Raw genomic sequence first — 25,362 nt, 5'->3', positions numbered from 1 at the left:
TGACAACAACAAATCTTACAACATTTTATTTTTAGAGAAAATCCATTCCAAGTTAGCTGACATCAATCACAGCATTCATCCTACTTTGTATAGGTATAACCATACTTCTCAAATGAAGAGCTGAAGTTCTGGCACCTCTGGAATAATTTCTACTCCAATATGTCCTAATGCTATACCTCTTGTTGTTTGCTTTCTAAGCTATGCTGAAGAAAAAATGTACATGTGGGGCTTCATATATAAGTAATATGTTCAGATACCCACACATGTTCACAGTTTGAATTCTCAGCAATAGACTTTGGAACATTTTACTTCTTTATTAATTTATATTAATTATAGATCATTCTGAAAATATGGTACCTAGTTATAAATAACTGTTCACTCACTCTTGACTAATTGTTAAAAATAACACCTCTCATGGCATTTGATGTGGCTATGGCAATTGAGGATTCTTTTAATTTCCCACAATGTTTTTAAGCCCTGTTTATGGATATATACTTTTTCATCTCTTACTTAGTAACAATAGCCTTTGTTTAAAATTTATAGGAACTTGTATGACGTAAAATTTGACCTCTGGTACATATCATCTTATTAAAACCAGGGAAGAAAGAGACATGGTCAAAGTATAACTGAAGCATGACTGAGATAACCCTAAAACTGAACAGTGCCTATCAAATATTAAATGACCTCAAATTGATGAATATAATTTCAGAAATCTGGTAAATGAAACTGCGGTATCATTTCCTTTTCTCATAGTTAAAATTATGTGTCAGTTGACAATAATAGGCTCTTTTAAAACATCAACCTAGAAAGCACTGTTAAAATATAATCTCAAGACAAATGGTGGGTAGAGATTAAGCAGTAAACTGTAAAGCCTATTAAAACCAAATTGTATCTCTTTTAATTTTTAACTTAGCAATGATGTAATCAGCTTCAGGGAGGGCTTAAAGTTTCAGTGATTTATGAACTTCATTTTCTATTCCTTTCTCCAAGTCACTAGGCCCTGGTTCTGTTGGGCAACACAGAACCCAATGTCAAGAGAAGAGCCATTCCAAAAAAGTCAGGTGTTTTGACTAGTAGGTAATGGGTCCAACTCATGTCACCAAAAAAAAAAAAAAAAAAAAAAAAAAAGAAAAGTAAAGAAAAGAAAAAAATATCATTTTCTATATTCAGACTTGGAGAAAACTTTGAGAAGGTATCAGTCCAGAAAATGCAGACTTCTGATTAAAAAACGAGATTCTACTCAATTTTAGGCTATGGTTAAACTCACGAGATAAAGAAGGCCTATCATGTTACCATGATCCAAAATGTTTCTTACTTCTTTCTCTAAGGGCAAAACAGTGATTTTCAAATCTGTGATCTTTTAATGTTGGAAGATGTGTTATTTGGGCAGTATATTCCTCACATTGAATTAGCCACTTTTTTTGGTATTTAAGACTGTATCCTAAAATAACTAGTCAATTATTAATTAGGGATTAATATTCAGAAAAATTCTCTTTGAAATAACCAAAGCACTAAGCATCTTTTGTAAAAGTTATTTCGTTCTTCAAAGAATTCCTCTGGTGTTCTTCCTTCTGGAGATTTGCCCAGGGTCTGAGAAAAAGCAGAGGAAGGGAAATTTATTATTTGCTTAGTGTTTTATAACTCCCCATCCCACCCCCACCTTCATGATGAAAAAGTTATTCGATTAGAAGTTCAGAACAAAGGTTGTGATTATATACCCAGGGTACATATGGATAATGGATCAAATATGGATAATGGCAGGCTTGTGGGAATAAAAAACCCTCTATGGTCTACTTAGCCATGCCCCAATAAGGACTTTCATTTTTCAGAGGACTGAATCAAATTATTTCAAAGAATATATGATTTAAGATTTCTTAATTCTAAAACTTGTCAAATGAAATGCCTGATTTTTTGCTTTTCTTTTGATATGAGTCTTCTATCAGAAGAGACAGAGAACTTTTGATTAATTTAGTGACAGAAGAAAGAAACTGCAGAGGGTTATTAGTCTGATTCACAATTCCTAGATAAAGTTCAGATGTATAAAGAAAAGCCACCTAAATATCTGTGGTGTCAGTAATCCTGTAATCATACAAGGAATGTATCAATAGACTTTCTCAGATAAATGACGGTGACTTATATAAATAATATGACCAGAAATACATTTAAAACAGCTGGAGATACTTCCTAATTTTTCAGGTTTTCTCTTTACATTCACATATAGACTTAAAACAGTGGATGCTTTGGGGAAAATGTATGTGTAACAAGTGTTTGTATATATTTGTATGTGACATAAATGCATGTACAAAACTTCACAGTCTCTTCTAAAAGTTAAAGCAAAGGTGAAATTGTCTTAGATTTGTGATGAGGGAAAACAAAGCAATGAACTTCTGATAAGAACTGTCTCCACTTAGATAAAAATTCAGTTATTCTGCCTGACTCAGTACCATCAACTATTTTTCATTTTAAGTTTATCTTGAGTGTTCTTACATTAATGTTTTTAATCACGTGGCTTCATCTTATTATTCAAAGTGCATGCCATAAGAAAAAATATAAATATTATATACGCATTGAGAAGGTCTGAAAGAATATAAATTTAAATGTTAATTGGGAGTTATCCCTGGGGGATAGAGTCACAGTGATTTTATTTTAGCCTCTTTTTCCTAATTTACCCATAATCCATAATTATCCATGGATAAATTACAACATAAAATAAAAATTTAAAATAACAGAGATATTCCACATAGGGTCTTTAATGTGTTTTGATTAGGCAATTCTTATTCTGTACTTTTGTCTATAAATGTAACTGAGAGAAGAAAAACCAGAAGCAATTGTTTTTTCTATTTCTGGATGAGGTTGTGACCAGCCTTGCCCATTGTTTCTTGCTTTCCTGGCTTGTATGACATGATCTAAGCTTTTCCCTCTCACACTTGTAACCCATTAACACTTGGTATCTGGCAGGGGAATGAGTAGGGAAATGAAAGTGAGGCAATGTGAAAATTCAGGAGAGGTTGGAGAAGGTCACGTGTTTAACTCCACTTAGTACTGACAGTCTGGAAAGGCTTAGCTGACAGCTGCAAAATGGACCAGTCTTAAAGGTCAGTAGGACAGAGCCAACAGATTATTTTGAAATGGAAAAGAAAACCATCTCCTAAATTCTAACTCCATTAGCTTCCCGTTGTTGGGGATTTTGAGATGGATGTTGGGTGGCTGCCCCTTTTTGGTTCTCTGTTCTGGAGTCTGCTGCCACTTGGAGCACTAAGGACTATGTGCTGCAGCTGATGTTTTGTCCCCCTGGAGGGGCTATGTAATAGCAAGCTCAGGGTATCCAAGGAACTTTAGCTTATGATGCTCACCAACCAGACTTTTTATTCAGAGACTTGTCATGGCATTTCACAAATACTACAGATGCCTTTCCTTTCTGCAGATGAGACACTTTCTCCCTGGAACAGAAGATTACCCTGTAGAAGAAAATGAATGTGAGCATGTCAAAAGGGAAAAGAGAAACAACTGAAAATATATGGTTTGGTCAGAGCTGTTTAAATCCCACCTGATCATTATGATTAATTATTTTGATATTTCCAGTAAACTGCTTAAAGTCAGGCCATTCTGGCCAGCAGCATATCTGAACCAGAGAGTTAATTGAGGGCCTAATCCACTATTTAACAAAAGAGTTAATTAGTCTATACAGGCATAAAGACAGCTTGGAGCAGCCCCAAAATCTCAGAGCTTTCACCAAAAGGTGACAGAAGATCAAATTTACCATTTCCTTTAATATGCATTAGGGAATTCACAAATGATCCTTCAACTCCTGTGAAAGAAATAAACTCTCAGCATAGCCTCTTCATCCACAACCTGTTTTTTGTTTTGTTTGTTTTTGTTTGGTTCTGTTCTGTTTGTTTGTTATAAAAGAAAATGACCAAAGAGAAAAAAAAATCAATCTTAATTTAAAAAGTCATTTTTATTAACCATAATGGCACACTATAGTTTGCAAAATCCCCATACATTAATTATAGAAGGTTTAAATCCTATGGGGCTCTTTATGCAGCTAATTTATAGATAACGTGAGGTGAGGGAAGGAAGACAGGGTGAGATTACTTTGGAATCTCATTCTTCTTGAAGAGGTTGATTTTAATCTTTGAAAGTCAAATCTCTGAGATTCTTTCCATAACTGTTTTGTGCTTGTAAGAAACAGTGCTAAATGAGAAGCTAAGATCCTCAACTTAAAATCTCAGCTCTATCCAATAATTGTGATCAATTCAGGGCTTATATTTTCTTTCCATGATATTTAGAAACACTATTACTTCCCTGGGTGTGATAATAAAAGAACATGTCTCCCCAAAATTATAGGTATAATTATCTAGTTGATACAGTTTTAAAGAAAGAGCTTACTAAAGTTCCAACCTGAATGATGAAGGCTCCATTATTTCTAGGTCAGGACACAGTGAGTTTAAAATGAATGGGGAAAATACAATTAATTACTTTTTTTGGGTCTCTCCAGCTTTTACTCTGATCTTCTCAATAGCAAAGCTGGGGCTGCTCCACCAGTCTGACCAGCTGAAGTATGAATCGTTCTTCCATTTGAGTTTCAACATTAGCAGTTCTCCAATATCCACCTCCGTGTAAATTAAAAAAGAGTATGTCTTATTTGCAGAAAATTCAGGCCTAAAGAAAAAAATTAGCATATTCGGTTAGTTCTGGATATAAGGTTTTTGTTTTTTGTTTTTTTTCATTTTTGTTTTCCTTACAAGACATAAATAGCTTTATTGTTTGGGAGGTATTTTAAAAATGCAAAAAATGTCCAGCAAAATACTCAAGATGAAGATCAATGGCATTTGGATATTTTAAAAGATAAACCCTTTTAATCTATTCTAACTTTTACACTAACAGTATGAACTATTTAATACAATTCTTAGGAAAAAAATCCATATATCAATCATTCAGAAACATTTATATTCATTTTCATCTATCCCCTTTCAATCTATATTGCTATGTGAACATGTTTGCTTTGTTAAAGTCATAAAATACATATAATTCTCTATTCTTTCTTTGTTTACTTCATATTTTACTTTCCATTTTTTGCCCTGTTTTACTGGGATTTTTATAATTATAGTTTTTAGAAACTATATTGATTTTATTGGCTTTAAACCACAACTCATTTAGCCATTGTCTCAATGTTGGGTACTTATTTTCTTTCTAATCCATGCTATTATATGTACCAATGTAATGAGAGCCACCCAGATGCCCGCCATAAAGCTTTTAAAAAAAATCCGAAGACTGTTTCTTTTCCAAGTGTCCTACTCTTCTGCTCTAAGGACCAATGGTTATAGCAGGTAGAATTGCCATGATAAACCCACATGCTGGACGTAATGCCATGTGGCTACTCACAGGGTAAAAGGGATGTTCTCACTCTCGGCCACAGTGCCATACAGAGAGATCTCGAAGGCTTGGTTGGTCTGTGTATCACTCTCAGTCCCAGAAAAATGTATCTTTACTTGGTAATGGAAGACTGTAGAGAGAAAATTGGAACAAGTGCTGATCAGTTTTTATGGAACCACCACCGTCCCCAAATAAATGGGTAACTCAGAACCACAGAATCCTGAACCATTAAATAGGAAGTGTTCACACATGACTATCAGTGTGGAAGATTCCTTCATGTCTGCACAGTGTTCATTACTAGAAAATTCAGACCTTGAATTCCACTCCCTTTCAGGAAAGTGTGGTGGTAGTGGATAGAAGAAATCCAGGTGTATATGAATTGTAAAGCAGTCCTGGAAAGTAGTCATTTTTGATGGGGCACAAGGGAGAGCAAATCAAGAAGCGAAAATACCATGATTCTTTCTTCAAGAACTCTACCCTTTCTTTTTTTTTTTTTAAAGATTTTATTTATTTATTTGACAGACAGATTACAAGTAGGCAGAGAAGCATCAGAGAGAGAGAGGGAAGCAGGCTCCCCACTGAGCAGAGAGCCCGATGCAGGATCCCAGGACCCTGGGATCATGACCTGAGCTGAAGGCAGAGGCTTTAACTCACTGAGCCACCCAGGAGCCCCGAACTCTACCCTTTCTTGGCCATCTTATCGCCAAATATCTATATGGAGCATATTTTAATGGGACATTGTGTGACTGTTTCTTCATGTTTTATGAGTATGTCTGACTCCCTACCTACGTGTAAATTCCCTCAGGTCAGAAGATCACATTATTTATCCTCTTTATCCCCTCAGCATCTAGCACAGAGTAGGTAGTATATAGCAGGCTCACAATCAACCGTATTTATCAAATTATCAGTGAGGCTATAAAGACTGCTAGTTCCTAATGTGTTCTGTATTAGGGAGAACCTCTGGAAGCAGATACTTGAACATCTACATTTCCTTGCTGCTCTCCCCATCTCCATTAAAAAGCTGGAGTAGATGAGATGGGGGAGATTAAGGAGATAAGAAAGGCAGCTGGTTTAACACATAGCTACTAAAGGTGAAAAAAAACAGAGTTTGGAGTTGAATGGAGTCCTTGCAGGCATCACCATATACCAGAGCAAGGGAAGTTGAGACTGCCAAAGTACTCCCAAAAATAGGATGGCGCCCTGCATAGCACTGAGCAGGACACATGGGGATAAGTCTTCAGAAGAGTCCAGTCTCCTCTATACCTCACACCTGTTTTCTTATTCTGAAGAGTCAGGGAAACTAAGGGTTTCCTCATTGCTTAAAAGGTTCCCTTGAATTATTGCTGCTCCAAACCTTTAGGCCACCAAATATACCACTATAGCGGTTCTAACAAAGCCCCTTCAAATAGTTGCCTCTATCATATATATTTTATCTCAGAAAACTGTACTTCAATATCATCCTTTCCCTCGGACTTCCACCTGGACCCCACATAAGTTAGCTTTTCTGGCCTAGTTCCTCTTGTCAGATTTCCTTAGTATCTCCTCTCCTGTTTTCCTCTAATCCCTATAAATCTTGCTCTAAACATGTTTGAAATTCAACTGGGTATAAATTCATGACAAAATGGAAATATCTTGAGGTTTGGTATATTCTTCCCTCCCAGGAACAGTTAAAATATAGGTAGTTTTTGCCTTCACTTAAACCAAACTTTTTTCTGTGAAGGGCCAGATAGCAAATGATTTAGGCTTTGTGGGCCATACATACGGTCTCTGTCCCAACTACTTAACTCTGCTGCAGTAGCACAAAAGCACTCTTAGTCAATACAAAAATGAATGTGTATGGCTGTGTTCTAATAAAACTTTCTTTACAAAAGCAGGAGGTAGGCTGGATTTGGCCCATGTGCCATAGTTTCTTGCTGACCATGGATAGATGGATGCTTTCAAATTAGTTCAGAGCCTAGTACGAATGGGCTGGCCAATGCTGGTGGTCACAGTTACTGAGGAGGGTGGCAGGCAAGGCTGCTGCCTAGGATAGTGCAGGTTGTGCACTGGGCATTACTGGTTATATAAATTGGGAGCTTCAGTTAAATAGACCAAGGTAACTTTTTCTCAACCAAAGGAAATACAAGTGAGGATTCAGGGTTTAGTAACATCATTTCACTACCTCTGTTGCAATGGACAGACATCATACATGTGATGCAGTAAGCATGATAAAAAAATAGGATCAAATTGATTTTCTTTATTCGCAACATTCTCCAGCCTACCTTTGTAAGGCATCTGAGAGCGAGTCTTCAAGTACATTTTGCTGCTTCTCTTGGCTCTGACCTTATTGATCTCATAGCCCAAGTTGTTGCAACGGTTCTTTCTGCAACTCAAGCAGAGCCCTTTCTCAAAGGCTTCCTTTGAATTGCACCGGTAGGCCTTACTTGGATTTTCTTCATTCAACAGAGAGTCAATAAAGAGATGAATGGAGCGCTCATGGGAACACTTCACTAGCTGGTCCACATCTGCGGAAAAAGAGGCACAAAAGAAATTCAACTCCATGAGTGCCCACAGTGAATGTTTCATCGTGTAGTCCAAACTAGTTTAGGTGTGATGTCAGAATAAAATTACCTAAGGATCTAGTCCTATGACTGCTTGAGTGTAAGTCCTATTTAAGGAGATATTTTTGGTGGCAGTTTCTCCTGTCTTTCTTAGTCAAAATTGCAAATTTTCAGAGAACTTTTGCCTTTTCTGCTGTCTTATATTTGTATGTTTATGAAGATATAATAAGAGACATTCAAGGTAAAAGTTGATTTCCCCCTGTTTGTCACATCTTTCTTTTATATTGAAAACATAAAATATTTCTCCATGCTTCTAGAAATAACATCATAAAAGGCAGAATTGTTAAGTGAAAAGTATTTTATAATATGTATAATTGGAGGTTGTCTCACTATCAATAATTTTTACATCAAATTAACCACGGAAATAATTAGCTATATAATAAAAGTGTATCTCTTACCATAAGATTTTATAACTATTAAAAACAGTAACATTAAGCTGTAATTTCTATAACACTGCACAAAAGACCTGAGCATAATGACTACAGGTAAGTTCCACTGCTCACAAAGGATGAAAAGATCCCTTAAAACAAATTATAAATTTGACACAAACATGATTATTGCAGTAAACATTAAGATAACATTAACTTATATTTTCTTCCTTAAATTTTGGAACAGTTAGAGAAAGGTGATTTATTTTATTTTTTTAAAGATGTATTTATTTTAGAGAAAGGACGAGAGAGAATGCATGTGCATGAGTGAGAGGAAGGGAAGAGGGAAAGAATCTTCAAGCAGACTCCCCACTGAGGGCAGAGCCCCGCTCTGGTCTGGATTATTAAATCTAGACCCACAAGATCAACGACCCACAAGATCATGACTTTAGCCAAAACCAAGAGTCAGGGTCTTAACAGACTGAGCCACCCAGGTGCCCCTGATTTGCTTCTTATTTGGACGTCTCTTTAAAAGGCTGACAAAAGAAATCTGAACTAATTAACAATAACTCTTATGGTTTTACAACAATAAGAGAACATGTGGCCTGATATCATTTTATACTGCTATTATCCAATGCAGTGGAGTTTTCTTATGTAGGTCTCACCTTTCTCTTTTATTTCTGGAAGCTCTGTACTCAGTGTAGTCTACAATATAACACATAAAAGAAAAAAATGTCTGTCTGTCTGACCAAAGGAAGTACTAAGGCAGTAAAGGTGATTACACTGAATATGATAGCCTTTTCAGAAAGATTTCTTGGCTCAATGTGTATATTAAAACTACATACTTGTTGGGAATGGATAGGAGACTAGATCAATAAGAATTAAGTGTGGGGCACCTGGGTGGCTCAGTGGGTTGGACTGCTGCCTTCAGCTCGGGTCATGATCCCAGGGTCCTGGGATCGAGTCCCGCATCGGGCTCTCTGCTCAGCAGGGAGCCTGCTTCCCTCTCTCTCTCTCTGCCTGCCTCTCCGTCTACTTGTGATCTCTGTCTGTCAAATAAATAAATAAAATCTTGAAAAAAAAAAAAACTAAGAATTAAGTGTGAAACTTATATTTAACTAACTTCTAAATCATATTTACCTCCAAGGCCTCTCTCTGCAATCACACGGATAGCTTCCCCAATGTTACATCCCGGTTGAAAAGTGCCTCCATTAGGATAAATGTCAACATGTCCTACTGGTTTCTGGATTCCAATACTTCGGCCAGGTGATCCTCTGGTGAATGTGTGTAAGACATCTACAAAATCTGCATCATCTGGAGAAAGGCGACTTGGAGCTTCTGCATATTCAAAATTAGGTCCAGCTGGATCTAGGCCTTAATGCGGGGGGTGGGGGTGGGGGGAGTAGGTGGGGAGACACAAACAACAAAGAAACATAATAAAGGCCTCACAGATTTTTAAATTCCCACTCATTTTAGCCTCCATCAGTATCACCTTAGCATTCAATTGTTCATCATTTGAATGTAACTGGCAGCCACATGGGTTCTTATTAGTTCCTTATTCTGTAGTGATTGGATTCTTAAATTACTGAGAGTATCAAAAGTAGGCTTAGCTCCTGTGAAAGAAATTTGAGGCTCCTGAACAGTAAATAGAAATCTTCATTCAGGACAAGTAGATCTCAAAAAAATAATTTTGTAAATTATTTTTGAACCTGGTGAGAAGGGCTTCAAACAGTGGCGGGCTCTTTCTTTTTCTCTTGGCATGCCAAATTATCCATTACCGGGGTTGACTGTCTTCCTTTTTTCAAATAGCCTCTGGTGTTGGCCCTTTTTCATTTCTCTCAGCACTGATGGGAGAGGTGACATACATGCATTATACCACCAAAACGCAGAGCAGAGGGAGGAGGGGAATGAGCTTCCCAGAGACTCCATTGGGCAATCTGTGCTTAATTAACTCTGCTCTATTTCTCTTCTGACAGTATATGGTAAGCCTAGGAGAGCAAGGGCCCATATTCTATCTTATTCCAGGGGAAAAAAAAAAAAAAAAAAGAAGGCCTCCTATGAGATAATCAAATGGCTGGGCAAACACAGGAAAACCACACACATACGGGTATTTGACAAACTTTCTGATTCTCTTTCAGAATGACTGGCATCTCAACTCTTCTGTGATGACTACTGGCAGTGCTTTCTTACCAGTAATTCTATTGACCTTCTTATTGGTCAGGCTTCCTGCAATGCCAGCAGCATGGGCTCCGAGGCTGTATCCCAAGAGATGGACATTGTCCAGAGGATAGTGAAATTCCTCCTTTGGAAGAGAAAAAGAAAAAGGATCTTACAGTTCTGTACAAAAGATCAAAGCTAAAAGAAAAAGTGAATATAAGTATTGTTCTTGAAATACAGGCAACACTTAAAATTAACTCTAGTTATTTTAATTTTGTGTTTTAGATCAAATGCTCTAGTGTTGAGATTTTTCTTTTTCTTTAAAAACATATCTAAGTTAGAAACTTTTCCCATCCGTCTAAATTGAAGTGTATGGAAACCTGAATTTCCATATATCTGAAAATATATGTATGCATGTACATGTGTAGTTATATACTTATATGTAGATATATGTATGTATGTGTCATCTATATGTAGATAAACTATATGTAAACATACACACATATATCAAATATATATTTAACTTTAACCCATTATTCCCTACTCTAAATACTCTACATAATTTTATTCCTTCAGGTTGGCCAGAAAATATTACAGGGGGAAATAACCACAGAAACATATGATCCAGGCTTTTTCTTCAACAGATGAGAAGCCTAAGGCCCAGGCAGGTGATACCATTTGCCCAGGTTCACTTTCTTAACGAGCAAAAGAGTCAAGAAAAGAACTCTAACTTTTAATGGTCAGTCTAATAAACAGATTATTTTTTACCTCCAAGTATCTGGCTTAAATAATTTGGCCCTATCAGAGTCTTAACTTTCTTTCAGCCAACCCCAAGATATTTTTCAAAGGTAATTTCAGAGGCTGACATCAGAGAATAACATGGATCAAAGTGGAAGCTAAATCAGAATTCCTGACCCACAGCCACCTCATAGTCTACAGACCTACCCTGCCATTTTCTTCCTAGCTCAAACCTATCCATCCCTTAACCCTCAACAAGTATCTGGACCTTTAATCTACACTAAGGAATGGGTAGTATTAATCTTTTCATGAAAAATATTGGTATTCTAATGGGTCAAAGGCAGGATAACATTTTCATGCACCAGCCTAGTGTAGAGAAGGATTTGGCTGAACATGACATCTTTTATCTGCCCTGAAATAACAAGCTTTTGTCTGCTCTGCCTAAATAGTTCTTGGTCGTGCCAGATCTAATCACTAGGAGAATATCAAAGGATAGGGCATAGCAAGACTATGCCTTGACTTTACAGTTTTTCATTCTTATCATAATGCTGCTTTCTGGCTAAAAAAAAGTCTGTATTTATTCTGTATATTTGAATTGCCCCAGAAAATGTTTATATTTAAGTGAAAAGGAATAAAGACCAGCCTTTTGTTCAGCAATAGTGAAGGGATCAGTTTCGGACCCATTAGCCTTCTTCCCACAGTCTTACTTACCGCCATCCAGTTGATGAACTTGGCAACATCTTTTCCCACCAGCTTGGTGTACCCTGCAGACACTGGATAATGCTGCTGGGCCCGTGACAGCCAGTCCACCACAATGACATTGGAGTCCGGTTCCCTCTTGTACAGGGCAGCCACAAGTTTTGGCACCCAACTCTCATACATTCCTGTCACCTGAAGAGGATGATACAAGCTTTCCTAAAATACCCACCTGCAACTTGTTATAGATATGTCAGCTATATTAAATGGAAAGAAAACAAACCTCAAAGGAAGCCCATTGGCTCAGAAAGAAAACTTAAACCATGGAAAAGAATAATCAGAGACTTATGCCTGACTCTCTTGAGGCAAATCTGAATATGCCAAAGAAGGAATGTGTTGAGCTGAGGAATGACAGGTTATGTTCACACCACCAATTTTTAAACACTTGTTTTATAAATTCTGTAAAAACCAATCATTTATATAAAAGATCAATCTGAATAAGTTAAAATTCTGCAGCAGAATTATAGACTATTTTAAAATAAATTTAATTTAATTATTTCCAATTAGGTTAATAAATTTTTCCCAACCAATCATTTATATAAAAGGTCAATCTGAATACGTTAAAATTCTGTAGCAGAATTATAGACTATTTTAAAATAAATTTAATTTAATTATTTCCAATTAGGTTAATAAATTTTTCCCAACCACATTATTTTGGAGGATGTGAATGTACTTGTTTTTCTTATAAAGAGTCATTTATATCAAACATTTGATATGCTAAAGAAAAAAGTAGTTTCAAGCATACTAATCCTAATAGAACGTAAATTCATTCAGCAATCTCTCTGTTAATACATAAGCAAATGATCAGCTTAGAATTTTTTTATCATTTCTCTCAAATTCTTAATTATCAGAGTGGGAATTAATGAGGTTTAATAGTCACAATTCCCAAATTATTAGGTTGGCCCTGTCTGGAGATAAGAAGACTTCCAACTATAATTCTTTGCCTCTTATTTTAAAAAGATTCCCAAATTCAAAGTCAAAAGAACTATTAAGAGTCCTCAGGTTAATTCTATTTCTGTAAAATTTTAATTTAAGTTTTCAGAAAGAGCATTGGACACCTTTGCAAAGATGCATACTTTACAATAACGGAAACAGACTTAAAAACTGCAGATGGTAAAACTGTGCACCATCTTGCCATGAGCTTAAACATAGCAGTAACCGGATTCCAATCCACTAATCTACCCACTCCTACCATGACCTGAGAGAAAATCATGTTGTAGCCACAGAAAAGATTACTTAAATATGTGCTCAAAAAAGAAGATTCTGAAATACATGTTTAAGATAGCTTTTCAGGGAGACCTATAAAACTCATACTCTTCTTAGCTTAATTCCAGTAACAAAAATAGGAGTCATGAATTCTCAAACCAAGGAACTTCAATTGGAACATTGATCTTATATAGTGGATTCTTTTAGATTTTTTCTTCCATTTTATTTAGTTTATTTTCTAGACTAAAACTATCAAAACGAGATCTCACTTCACTCCTGACACTAATAGCGGTTAGTTGTGCTCTGTGGCAGGGAAAAGCAAGCCTGAAACTCAGGAGATTTTGGTTTCAGTCCCAGCTCTTCCAATAATTACTTCTATGAATGTAGGCACTGTCTTAACATTATAGGCCACCTATAAAACAAAGGGGTTGGGGTCAGATGATCTTGAAGTTACTGCCACCTCATAAATGTCTTTTTGTAACCACTCTGACTCCCAATCTACTTGCAGTGATATAATACCAAGTATGAAGAGAAAAGAAGAAAATCTATAAAGGTAACATTAGTCCATTAGAAAATCATTTAAACTCTTTTTGAACCTGTCTCAACGAGAGGCTGCTTTAAACAGTCTAAGCACAGGGGCGCCTGGGTGGTTCAGTGAGTTAAAGCCTCTGCCTTCAGCTTGGGTCATGATCCCAGGGTTCTGGGATCGAGCCCCACATGGGGGGGGGTGGTCTCTGCTCAGCGGGGAGCCTGCTTCTCTTCCTCTCTTTCTGCTTTTCTGCCTACTTGTGATCTCTGTCAAACAAACAAATAAAATCTTGAGAAAAAAAAAAAAAGAGTCTAAGTGCAGCCTCGGTCATGGCGGGAACAAGTCAGAACACCCACCTGGCCCAAAACCCCAATGAATTGGTACTGTCTCCGCTCTTCCTCTCTTAGACATTGAGGGTTTGCCACCTTTTGCAACTGCCTTTCAAGAAAGGATGATGTCAGTTCTTCAGAATGCAATGTTAACCACTCCTCCTTTCAGCCAGGCATGAGGACCTCCTACCACAAGGAGAACTTTGTACTTAACACTCTGGTCTATAAAACCTAAGCAGGTGGCAAAGCTCCAGGACAGCTGTGTCTAAACTGCCTTCTGGGCTGTGCTCTATGCATACAACACACTAAGCATTCTTCTGAATTTTCCATGGCAAAGCTGCAGAACTTCTTCATTTCCCTTTGTCCTATGACCTTGAGTTGCCAAAGAGTTTATCTCAGATAAGGCAAAAAATTATATTTGCTCTAAACCCCTATTACATGTTTTTCTGTATTATCAATGTTTCCAAGTTAAGCAATCTGTCAAAGAGTCAGTAACCCAACTTACTCCTACAGTGACTGATACTTTTATTAACTGCCTAAAAATTATTTCAAACCTTTATTTTTTTTAATTCAATGTAAAATACTGCTGTAAGTAACTCTGAACAATAAAGGGGTGGAAAATACAAGAACTCACCTTCTTTAATTCTAAAAAGGTTATTATTTACTAGGTTTTTTCCTCCGAGTTTCCTTAAATCAGCACAAATTTTTAAAATCTTTGACTCTCAGACACACAGCTGAACTGAAGTCCTTCTGATCACTCAGTCCAGGTGGTCCAACTTAGCCAGCCAGGCAGACCACTGAGATAAGCTAAGATCCATTATCCAGTGTGGCTGGATTAATCATCACATAGGAGCAACCAGCTCTTTATGATGACACTCAGTTCCACAGTGGCCTAACCTCTGAGGTCAGGCTCTCAAAATGTTAGGACACACAATGTGAAGAATATGGGGGCTTAGTGAGCAGGAGGGCCAGTGATAGAAACTGGCACTGTGTACTGATATTGGGTCAGTCATGTCATCTTTGCATGAGAAGGAACTATGCTTTTGAAAAATCCCTAAAGCATCAAGTTCTCTTAGGGATAAGATTGAGATGTCTGAGATATTCAATTTATTCTGTCATATAAAATGTTTCTTAAGCTTACTATATGTTTTTGAAAACTATTTGAAGTTCCATATACAACCAAAATGTCTCTAAAACTACCAATGTTTACTTTTTCTTATTTAAATCTCTTAAAAATGTAAAAACATCTAAGTATTTGAATACGTATTTTTATCATCAGATATGTGATTTATTATGTTAATTCTAGTAAAGAGATTTTTAAAAAATAAACATCCATGCAAATTCTGTTAGTCGTTGCCTTCATCTCCGTAAAAGTTACAGCACTTGTCCTGGATTAATAAGAAAGGAACTTAAGTTACACAGAAAAAGAAATCAGGACTAGAAATCTATCAATCATTCTCTAATTCATCTCACTAGAATTCATTTAGTATCTACTACTTTATTCACAAGCTCTGACATAATGGCAGGACTACTTCTCTTTAACCTCCCATTTTATATAAATTCTTTTTATATTAAAAAAAATGAAATCTTCTCACTAGGGTTTGAAAATATTAACAACAAACTGAAGTAGCTAAGAACTGCACCATGGAAGGTGACTGGCATATTTAGAAGGCACTATGTTAATTGTATTCTTTATTTTTGTTTTTTGGGTTTTTTTTTTTAAGATTTTATTTAAATTTCAGCCAGTTAACACACAGTTTCACATGTAAAATTTAGTGATTCAACACTTCCATACAACATCTGGTGCGTATCACAACAAGTGCATTCCTTTATTTAAAAGTAAAAGTAACTGTAACCACAGTTTTTACATTTTCTAATCATTTGGCATGACACTTCCCTGGCTATCCCTCTTTCATCTCTAGAAAAGTTCTCTAAAGTTTACAACTGGCGAATTTTGGAAGTGGAGTCTAACCTCTTTGTCTTACACATCAGTCATCTGAGGCCCAGAAATGGGAAGTAGCATCAATCACATTACAGAGCTGGAGAATGGCAAAGCCAGAATCAGAATCAATATTTCCTCACACCACTCCAACCCTCTCCTCCCTCTGACAGGTTCTCCCTTAGAAAAGGACTTTTGGTGATGTGCTGCATGAATCAGGATCATGCAGTTTCCTCCTGGTTTCCTAAAACGATAAACTACATTCTGCTCTGTAGTTGAGCAAAGGCTTATTTTCCCACCTCACAAGAATGGCTGGTTCAAGGGCACCAACTAAGTACCATGGTAAAATGAAGGATGACACTACCTGGGGGAAATACTCATGAATCCATGATTTTAGATTCCACAATTCCCACCCCAAGCCAGAATTTCCTATACTCAAGTTTAAAGTAAAGCCATTGGAAAACAAACAGAAGCACAGGATAGGAAGACTCATCACAGGGCTCCCAACAACGGGAGAAAGCCAGACAGGCAGGATGCCTGGTCTACCCCATTCTGCTACTTCCTAAAGAGACTGTCTTACCGTCCAGCCATGGATCACCACAAAGGTTTTGCTGCTGTGGTTGAAGTGGCAGTTAGCCACAGATTCTGTCACTCCAGGAATGAGGTGGCAAGTATCCTCAGCTGTGTCTTCAGGGGTCCTTAGAGCAAATTTACTTTCAATATCTATAAAATCTCTTCCTCCTGTAATTCCCAAAAAGGGAAAAAAAAATGGATAGGTGGTTAATTGGAGGGTTGTTTGTTTTATTTGCTGGAATGGTATGTTTTAAGCTTCTAAGCAACTTTCACCAGTGCTATTTTTATTTCTATTTTTGTAAATATATGTGGATTGCAAGAGAATGACTAATCCTCACTGATGATCAAAGTTGACAGAGATCAGAATCCAGGTCTTTTGGTTATAACTCAAAACTCATTCTCCCAAAGAACATTGGCTCATGGCTCTTGCATTGTAAAGTTCCACTTATTCCGTATATTATCTCACCCTCTTTCAATCTCCAGTTACAACAAAGGAATCTTTTCCCAAAATATTAAATAGGTTTGAGGAAAGTTTTCCTTTTCAGTAGCATAATTTTTAAAATGTTAGCATTAAGAAAACTTGGAAGCCTAAGTAAATTTTTGTATAAAATTTTTCCCACCCCCACATCAAGGTACATCAACTAAAATTGTTTTAAAAAGTCATTTGGAAATGCCTGTGCTACATGTGAACTGGTTAATTCTTTTTTTTTTTTTTAAGATTTTTATTTATTTATTTGACAGATAGAGTGAGAGAGCATAAGCAGAGAGAACAGCAGAGGGAGCAAGAGAAGCAGGCTCCCTGCTGAGCAGGGAGCCCTAGGACCTGGGGGCTCCATCACAGGACCCTGGGATCATGACCTGAGCCAAAGGCAGACAGACGCTTAACCAACTGAGCCATCCAGGTGCCTCTGAACTGGTTAATTCTTTCCCCAAATATTTCTTTTATAATATTTCTTGTCTTTGCAGTCTTTCACACAAAGTCAAAGCTTAAAAAACTGTAGCAAAGCAGATTTGGGAAAGAATTCACTTTGACTTTTCATAGTCAATCACAAAGTGAATAAGGAGGGAAATAATACTTCAGCCAACCATTTGCCTCTCTTGATAATATATTTGAATTTTGATAAATCTTCATTTAATGCTAGAGTGAACGCTTGAAGTAAATTGTATTTCCCATTAGTCAAATTCTTACACAAAGTGAGCAAGTCAAAGGTAAGTTATGTTAAGGGAAGTTATTTAATTTCTTAACAAGTAAAAAAAAAATTAAAAACTACTAAAAGGTAATAATTTGTAGTTTTTAGATTTTTTTATTTCTAATTTCTTAACCTAAACTTACTCTTTTCACAATTCAAATGCTGAAAATCTGTAATTTCAAGTAACATTGCAAAAGCCAGGCCAAAGAAGTGAAAATAAAAATGATGTAGTATAGTGAAAGTATAAGGATTCAAGTCAGGCTTATCATGTAATTAGCTGAGTACTGGTCAATATTTCCCTTCTTAATTATTTTCTAAAACTCCTTAAGCAGTATTGTGGCTACTTACTAATTCATTATAGGTGACAAGTTGATTACACACACACACACACGCACACACTTCTAGCACCTGACTATTGTAAAATAATTTATTCAAATAATAGCCTGTGGTAAGCTATTGATATTTAAGGTTTTTTTCATTTTCATATAGTAAAAGTACAACTGACCCACCAAAATACACTCTGCATTCCATCTAACTTGAAGATGTAGGTCTTCCTTTTCCTTTCTAACCAGGAAGTACTCTGGTGGCCTTATTATTTCCCTGATAGTAGAAAAAGAATATTATAAATTTTTTAATCTGATTTTGCTCTCAATGTCCAAGAAGTGTTTTTATTGTTACAAAGTACTTTAGAAAATTTAAAACTAAATTAGTTTCACCTATCCCATATCGCTCCACATCAAATAAGTCATTCTTCCTCAATAATCACATTCTTTTAAAAGATCTTATTTATTTGTGAGAGAGAGCATGAGAGGAGAGAGGTCAGCGGGAGAAGCAGAGTCCCTGCTGAGCAGGGAGCCTGATGTGGGACTCAATCTCGGGACTCCAGGATCATGACCTGAGCCAAAGGCAGTCGCTTAACCAACTGAGTCACCCACCCCAGTAATCACATTTTAACATGTTTGATCACCATTTTTTTTTCAAATGACCTGGCAGACAGATCTCACCCGCCACCTACTTGTTAAACTGATATTTAAGATTATTGCCCTGCCTGACTTCAGAGGATGCCACTCACTTTGGTTGATTTTTCCTTAGAATTATGCAATGCAGCAGCCCTGGTGTCACTGGTGGTTTTGAAAAGACTAAAAATATTCTCTGGCATTATTAAGGCTAGCTTTGTATATTTCCATGAAAAAAGAAAAACTCTATTGAATTCATAGATTCTCAGTCAGTTGAGCATCCAACTCTTGATTTCGGGTCAGGTCATGATCTCAAGGTGGTGAGATCAAGCCCCAGGATGGCTCCATGCTGGGGGTGGAACCCGCTTAAGACTTTTTCTCCCTCTATCCCTCCCCTCACCGGCCTCACAGGCTCCCTCTCAAAAATAAATGAATGAATAAATAAATAAATAAATAAAACCTCCTGTACGGATTATCTGCATAGCCCACTGAGAGGTCCAATTTTCCACAACTAACATTTCCTGTTGGATACATAATTTCTAAATTAAAAAAAAAAATAGGAAATTCATGCATTCTCAAACAAATTTGTATCTGGAGATTTTTATTTCACTTCTCAGGGAAATTTTTTTTTTTTCATTTTAAGTTATAGAAAGCATAATGAAGCATTTGACAGGAAGATAGCACCACTCCATATGCTACAAGATGTTTTCAATTCTATGTCAGTGCTAGATATGAAATCATAAATGTTATAGTGATTACAGTTAGTCTTTCCTTCTCTTTGGATTCTGATAGAAAATATTCCCGATACTGGTGTAAGAATGTCTCAGCAACCTAGGGATGAATGTACTTCCCAAGCCTCACTTTCTCACACAGCTGATATATGTCAGTCAATATGTGTAGCTGTCCCAGTATACACTGGAATTGCTGTTGGCTGGCAGATGAACTGATGTGACTCAACGGTTACCAAGAAAATTATTATTTTCCATACATGAAAATGGTATTAATGGCTCTGCATTTACCTTTTTTAAGGGGAAAAGAATCTTTTATTTTTTTTAAGATTTTATTTATTTATTTGACAGAGAGAGATCACAGTAGGAAGAGAGGCAGGCAGAGAGAGGGGAAGGGAAGGAAGCAGGCCCCTGCTGAGCAGAGAACCCGATGCGGGACTCGATCCCAGGACCCTGAGATCATGACCTGAGCCGAAGGCAGCCACCCAGGCGCCCCAAGGGGAAAAGAATCTTTTATATCAGGACCCTTTAGAAATAAGAGCCACCTTAAATTAGTGGAAGGGTAAGGTGTATTCTTTTGTAAGAGCTTCCATCCTGAATTCAACTCATATCATCATCACCACATCAACCAGTTCCCATCAGATATGTTCTTATTCAGCACTAAGGTAAGATCTAGGGTAAGTTACAAGTTAATGTATTTCTCGACAATGTAATCTTTATTTCTAGATTATTAAATAGCTAAAATCCTAAGTGTATAAACAAAGACAAAAATTTACATAATGTTGATAATCACTCAGAGAGATGAAATTAGGTTGAGAAATCAAAGAGTTTCAAAGGTAAATTTATAAGGTATACATTATTGTTCCTAGAAAAGAACATTGAGCATCCCAGGAAAGATATTCTAAAGTCAGCTCACAATTATCAGATGAATAGGATTAGAGCTCAATTATAATGCAATTCTCTTTGAATTTTCTACCCCACCACATACATGCCTAAAGGACTTCATCACTAATTTACCTTCTCTCTGAAACTGATGGTCATACTTACTCAGGCAGCTTCTACAGAATGCCAAAAACCACTGACTGCGTGAGAACAAAAATAGTTTGATGAGGTGAAAAAAAAAAATCAATATCCTATCTGACTGAATTGATTGGTCTTTACATGCTCCTGATTATTTAACAAACTTTGCTTTTCATTTTTATAGAAAAAAAGTTCATAAAATAGAAGCAGTAAACTATATAGCTCAATTTTTCCTCCTGAACAAAGGGAAGAAGAAAGGTTATGCTAAAAATACACTACACTATCTGAAAGAAAGTGAAAATTTTCCATTGTAACTCTACCCCTGTGTCTGACACGAACTTTTCAATACTGCTATTAATCAATCACTCCAGTGCTGAGGTCTGCTTCATTTGCAAATGCTATCAGCTATTTTGCTGTCATCACCATCACATTTAACTTAGATGTTAGCCTGGAAATTTACTATGGCAGATCAAATAGAATTGCAGCTACTGAGTACTGATTCATATGCTCCTTGTCTAGCTCTTTAAGCTTCCTAATGAGGCCCTGCAGAGATGGAGGTGGCTTCAAGAACAAAGAGCCTGAGGGCAGTGAGCCCTCATATTCTTCTTAGGAAAAAAAAAAAAAATCCAGAATAAGCAAAGTCAGAGCCCAGAGAGGTACTGTTTACCATTCTCTCACTGATAAATTTTGCCTCTTAAATTGCTAAGTTCCTAGATGAATTCACCTGGAGGAGAAAATGGGAGATAATTTGCTGTGATGGGAGAAGCATAATATAAAGGGAGGTAGTGGTGTAGTGAAAGTAGGAGGGAAGGATAGGAGGGATTAATTTCATGTCTACTTAAAAATGATTCCTCCCTTGGGGCACCTGGGTGGCTAAGTCCCTTGCAAATCTGACTTATGATTTCACCTCAGGTCAAGCTCTCAGGCTCTGGAGATGGAGCCCAGAATGTGCAGGGCGCTGGGTGTGTAGCCTGCTTAGGATTCAGTTTCTCTCTCTCTCTCTCTCTCTCTGCCCCTACCCCCAAGTACTCAGGCTCTCTCTCTCTCTCTTAAGAAACAAAAACAAAAATTTCGAAATTATTAAAAAAAAAAAAATGTTCCTCCCTTGATACATTTACAGCTAGCTAAAGCATGCATTGCTTAAAATCCAATTTAATTCATCAGTCACAAAGCGCCCATTTAAATCAAAGGGTATGAATTAGAGGAGGCTAAGAGAATTTTGACTGTGGCCTGAACTCATTTTTGAGTTGAAGAATCTAAACTCAGAGAGGTGACACTAACCAGACCAGGAATTTAGGGCTGTGAACTTCTAAGAAGCCAGCAAAAACAGGGGCTCCATCAGATAAGCCTCTGCCTTTGCTTAGGCCATGATCCCAGAGTCCTGGTATAAGTCCAATGTGGGGCTCCCGGCTCCGCGGGGAGTCAGCTTCTCCCTCACCCTCTGCCCCTTTCAACCTTGTGCTTGCGGGTGCACTCTCTACCTCCTTCTCTCAAAATAGATAATGGGGTGTGTGTGTATGTGTGTGTCTCTGTGTGTATTTCAAAGCTAGCAAACACAAACTGTGGAAAACACATATTTGTGTGTGTTTTTACAGTAAAAGTAGCTTCACACCATCGTGTATTTTCTGAAATAAGAATATGGAATTTGTTCCTACCATCTTCTTGGACAGGGTTAAACACTATAGAGGGGTACATACCACTATGCAAGATATTTAAGACTTTTTAATTCACTCTTCAGATACTGTTTTTTTTTTTTTTTAAATCCAATCAGACTTGGTGAAATCTACATTTTTAAAAAATAAATCTAACAAAATGTTCTTTTTCCAACCCACTGCAGAAGTCTGCAAAGTCATGGAGAAACTCGACTTGAACCCTGTTGCCAGTAAACATAACCAAGCGACACTGCTCTAACTGCAATTTCATCACTCAGGGGGAAAAATGTTGCCTTTGGGTTGCTGTTTTATGTTCAGTGAACCAAGTAAGGTTCAAGGTACTAGGGCTGCCTCTATAGTGGGCAGGTCTTGGGCTGCTCCTTTGTCTCCCTACATTTCTCCCGTAATGCCTTAACCCCGAGGAGTGGCGGCTGCAGGGCGCTGGCTGGATTTCACGCGGCGGCTCCCGGAAGCTCCACGTGCTGTGGACGCAGGCTGAGCGTCAGAGCCGGACTCAGCTCTGAGGAGTTTAAGAGTAGCCAAATGCAAACCTCCTACCACCACCGCAGCCGGCTGCCACAGTCTGCTGGTCTCTGCGCCCTGTTTTGAGGAGGGCAGCCCTCCGCTAGGCTTTCCGCGTGCTAAGAAAAGCGGCGCGTGCAATAATGGAAACTGGAAAGCTTCCCCGGCTCTCAAACGCCTGCGGGACGCTGCGTCCGCGGACTCGGCGCCGCGCGTCCCAGTCCCCCACCACCGGGTCCACGCCGAGGGCGAGTGCCCAGTGCTTCTGCGATGCGGACAACGCCTCCTCCCCCGTCCCCACCCTCTCGGGTCAGCTTCTCTAAGAGAAAGGACCACTCTCTAACCACGCTCCCATAGTCGGGGGCCGAGCCGCGGTGGCGGCCGTGCCAGGGTCACCTTGACCTGCGTGCCTTTCATTCCAGGGTCCTCGCGAGAGGGTTACTGCCGATCACCGCCATTTAAGCCCTTCCTCCGACCTCTCTCGTCCCGCCCCTCGAGCTACCCCGTACTCTCTGAAGTCTACGGACGCGGAAACACCGCCTCCGCCAGACTGGGACAACGCGGGAACGGTTTCAACAAGATCAGAAGGAGAATTACTTCCCTGCCCCTCCAGACCCCAGCCCGCTGGCTCTTCTCTGGACTGGCGCTTAGTCTAGAAGAGTCTCCAGTACGCATCTGCAACCCCTTTCGGCTACCTCTTCTCCCACCTTCGTAACCTGTGGAAGTTGCCAAAGTGGAGTCCGCAAGTGGAGGGGAGTCTACTTTCAAAACTTACTGTCGGCGGCGGCCACCCCTCCGCGGGTGGCGGTCAGACTCTGGAACCACATGCCAAGCGCTACCAGCAACAGTGCTTTGCTCTCCATCTCGGGGCGCGTCTCTCGGTAGGAGCTACAGGGGACTGGCAGAAGCGCGGACAGGGTGATGGACCAGCTGAGCCCGAGGTGGGAGCAGGCTGGAGCTGAGGTCCAGCGTGGGACAAGTTGCCCTTTAAAAGGGAGAGCAGGGCAGCTAGAAGTGACAGGTTCCCCCTAAGGAGGAGGAGAACAGATCGAGTCTGACACTGTTTCCACTCCACAGCTGCTTATGTGACTGGAAATATGCAAATAAACCTCATCACCTATTGGCTATAAAATCATAAGTTGGGGGGAGGGCCCTAAATTCACTTCCAAGTATTTGAGCAAACAGTAAGGAGGATAAAACCTTGCCAGTGAGAAGAGGGGAAAAGGGCAGAAGGGAAATTTGCTTTCTCTGTAAGGTTCCTCTTTGCTTTTCCTAAGGACTCTGTCTCTCAAGGGCCCCCTGTACAAGCACAAAATGCAAATTTATATGCATTTATGTTAAATACTCTCAATCACCAGTTTTCCAAGGTTAAGCTGTTAAACTACATTTGATTAATACTTAAAACTACACTTCTCTTTTCATGGCTTCTGTTTGTTACTTGCAGTGTTTGTTGTTATTTGTTTGCTTTTCCCAAAATTTTCCTAGACAAAGTCAATTTAGGGATCCATGGACACACATTGTTCTGCAGTTTATGCTTGCACATCTGGTATATTAACATTGGCGAAATGGATTAGCCTATGTGGTAGAGAAAAGCCTTCTTGGTCTAACTAGTTTTTAAATTTTCTCTCACGAAAATTGTGCCCAATCCTCAAACTCAAAGGAGTCCAAGAATAACATTTTATCATCAGAGACAGATTATTGAGGTCAAATAATATAAAAATAGATTGTTATGCTAAGTGAAAGAAGCCAGTCTCAAAAAAAAATACATATTCTATGATTCTATTTATATAAAAATCCACAAGTAGTCACATTTTAGAGACAGGAAGTAGACTAGTGGTTGCCTGGAGCTGGTAAATAGAGGTTGGGGAACAATGGAGAAGTTTTGGGGGAATGGTGATTAAAAAGTTTTAAAATTATATTATGGTTGTGGTTGTACCAGTGGGTGAATATACTAAAAAAACTTTGACTTGTACACTTTAAATGGGTGCAGTTTACAGTATGTAAATTATATCTTAATAAATCTATTAAAAATGCATTGAGATATGCAAGTTAAATAATAATGAAGTCTCATTGGATGTTGTTTTTTTTTGCCAAAATGTTCAAAATACTTTCAAATATCTTTCTAAATGTAAATAATTTTCATTGGCCAGCAAAGACAATTATCATTATATTCCACACTCAGATATAAATCTGAGAAACTGACTTATAAATCAGAACCTCCAACTCACTGTCTATATTGAATTATTTCTCTGAATATCTTGAATGCTTCTTGCTATTCATTCTACCCCCATCCACATTTGTGTGTGAGAAGGATGAAAGATCACAGAATTTAAACGGGGCTCCCATGTTAAGTTTTTCTTATAAATGAAATACATCTGATAATACCCCAATGATTCTAAATTTGTTATTCTGTAAAATAGAGTTCTGTTCGTAATTTGATGTAGTAAGTGGCACAACACAATATATTGTCTTGCATTGCAATTATTCAGCAATTTATTGTGCACATTCATTCTATATGTCAAGGCATGTAGAGGAATTCTGAAACCTGCAAAGAATTAAACCCCTTAGAGGAACTTTAGAACAGACTATGAAGGAGATGAATAACTATGATGTGGTAGTCTAGTCCTTCAAAAGCTATATAGTAAATTCCAACTTAAAAACAAAAATGACAAAAATGAATACAGTTGCATGGCATGTACTCCAGATATAAATGACATATATAC

At 37.9% G+C, this 25,362-nt stretch overlaps 1 protein-coding gene across 1 annotated transcript; it reads right to left on the bottom strand.

Annotated features, from left to right (window-relative positions):
• LPL (lipoprotein lipase) lies at positions 1 to 24,656 on the bottom strand. Its single transcript, XM_059371262.1, has 10 exons — positions 23,415 to 24,656; positions 16,579 to 16,739; positions 11,951 to 12,130; positions 10,535 to 10,646; positions 9,485 to 9,718; positions 7,638 to 7,880; positions 5,386 to 5,506; positions 4,480 to 4,662; positions 3,354 to 3,458; positions 1 to 1,590 (listed from the first exon to the last, which is right to left on the bottom strand). Coding segments are annotated over exons 1-10 (1,428 nt in total). The 5' UTR covers positions 23,503 to 24,656; the 3' UTR covers positions 1 to 1,589.
• Between the last annotated feature and the right edge of the window lie 706 nt (positions 24,657 to 25,362).

Source organism: Mustela nigripes, chromosome 1 (assembly GCF_022355385.1).
Source record: "Mustela nigripes isolate SB6536 chromosome 1, MUSNIG.SB6536, whole genome shotgun sequence".
In the NCBI taxonomy this organism is placed as follows: domain Eukaryota; kingdom Metazoa; phylum Chordata; class Mammalia; order Carnivora; family Mustelidae; genus Mustela; species Mustela nigripes.
Note: the sequence above shows the minus strand (reverse complement) of the source record. Positions and strands in the feature narration are given on the sequence as shown.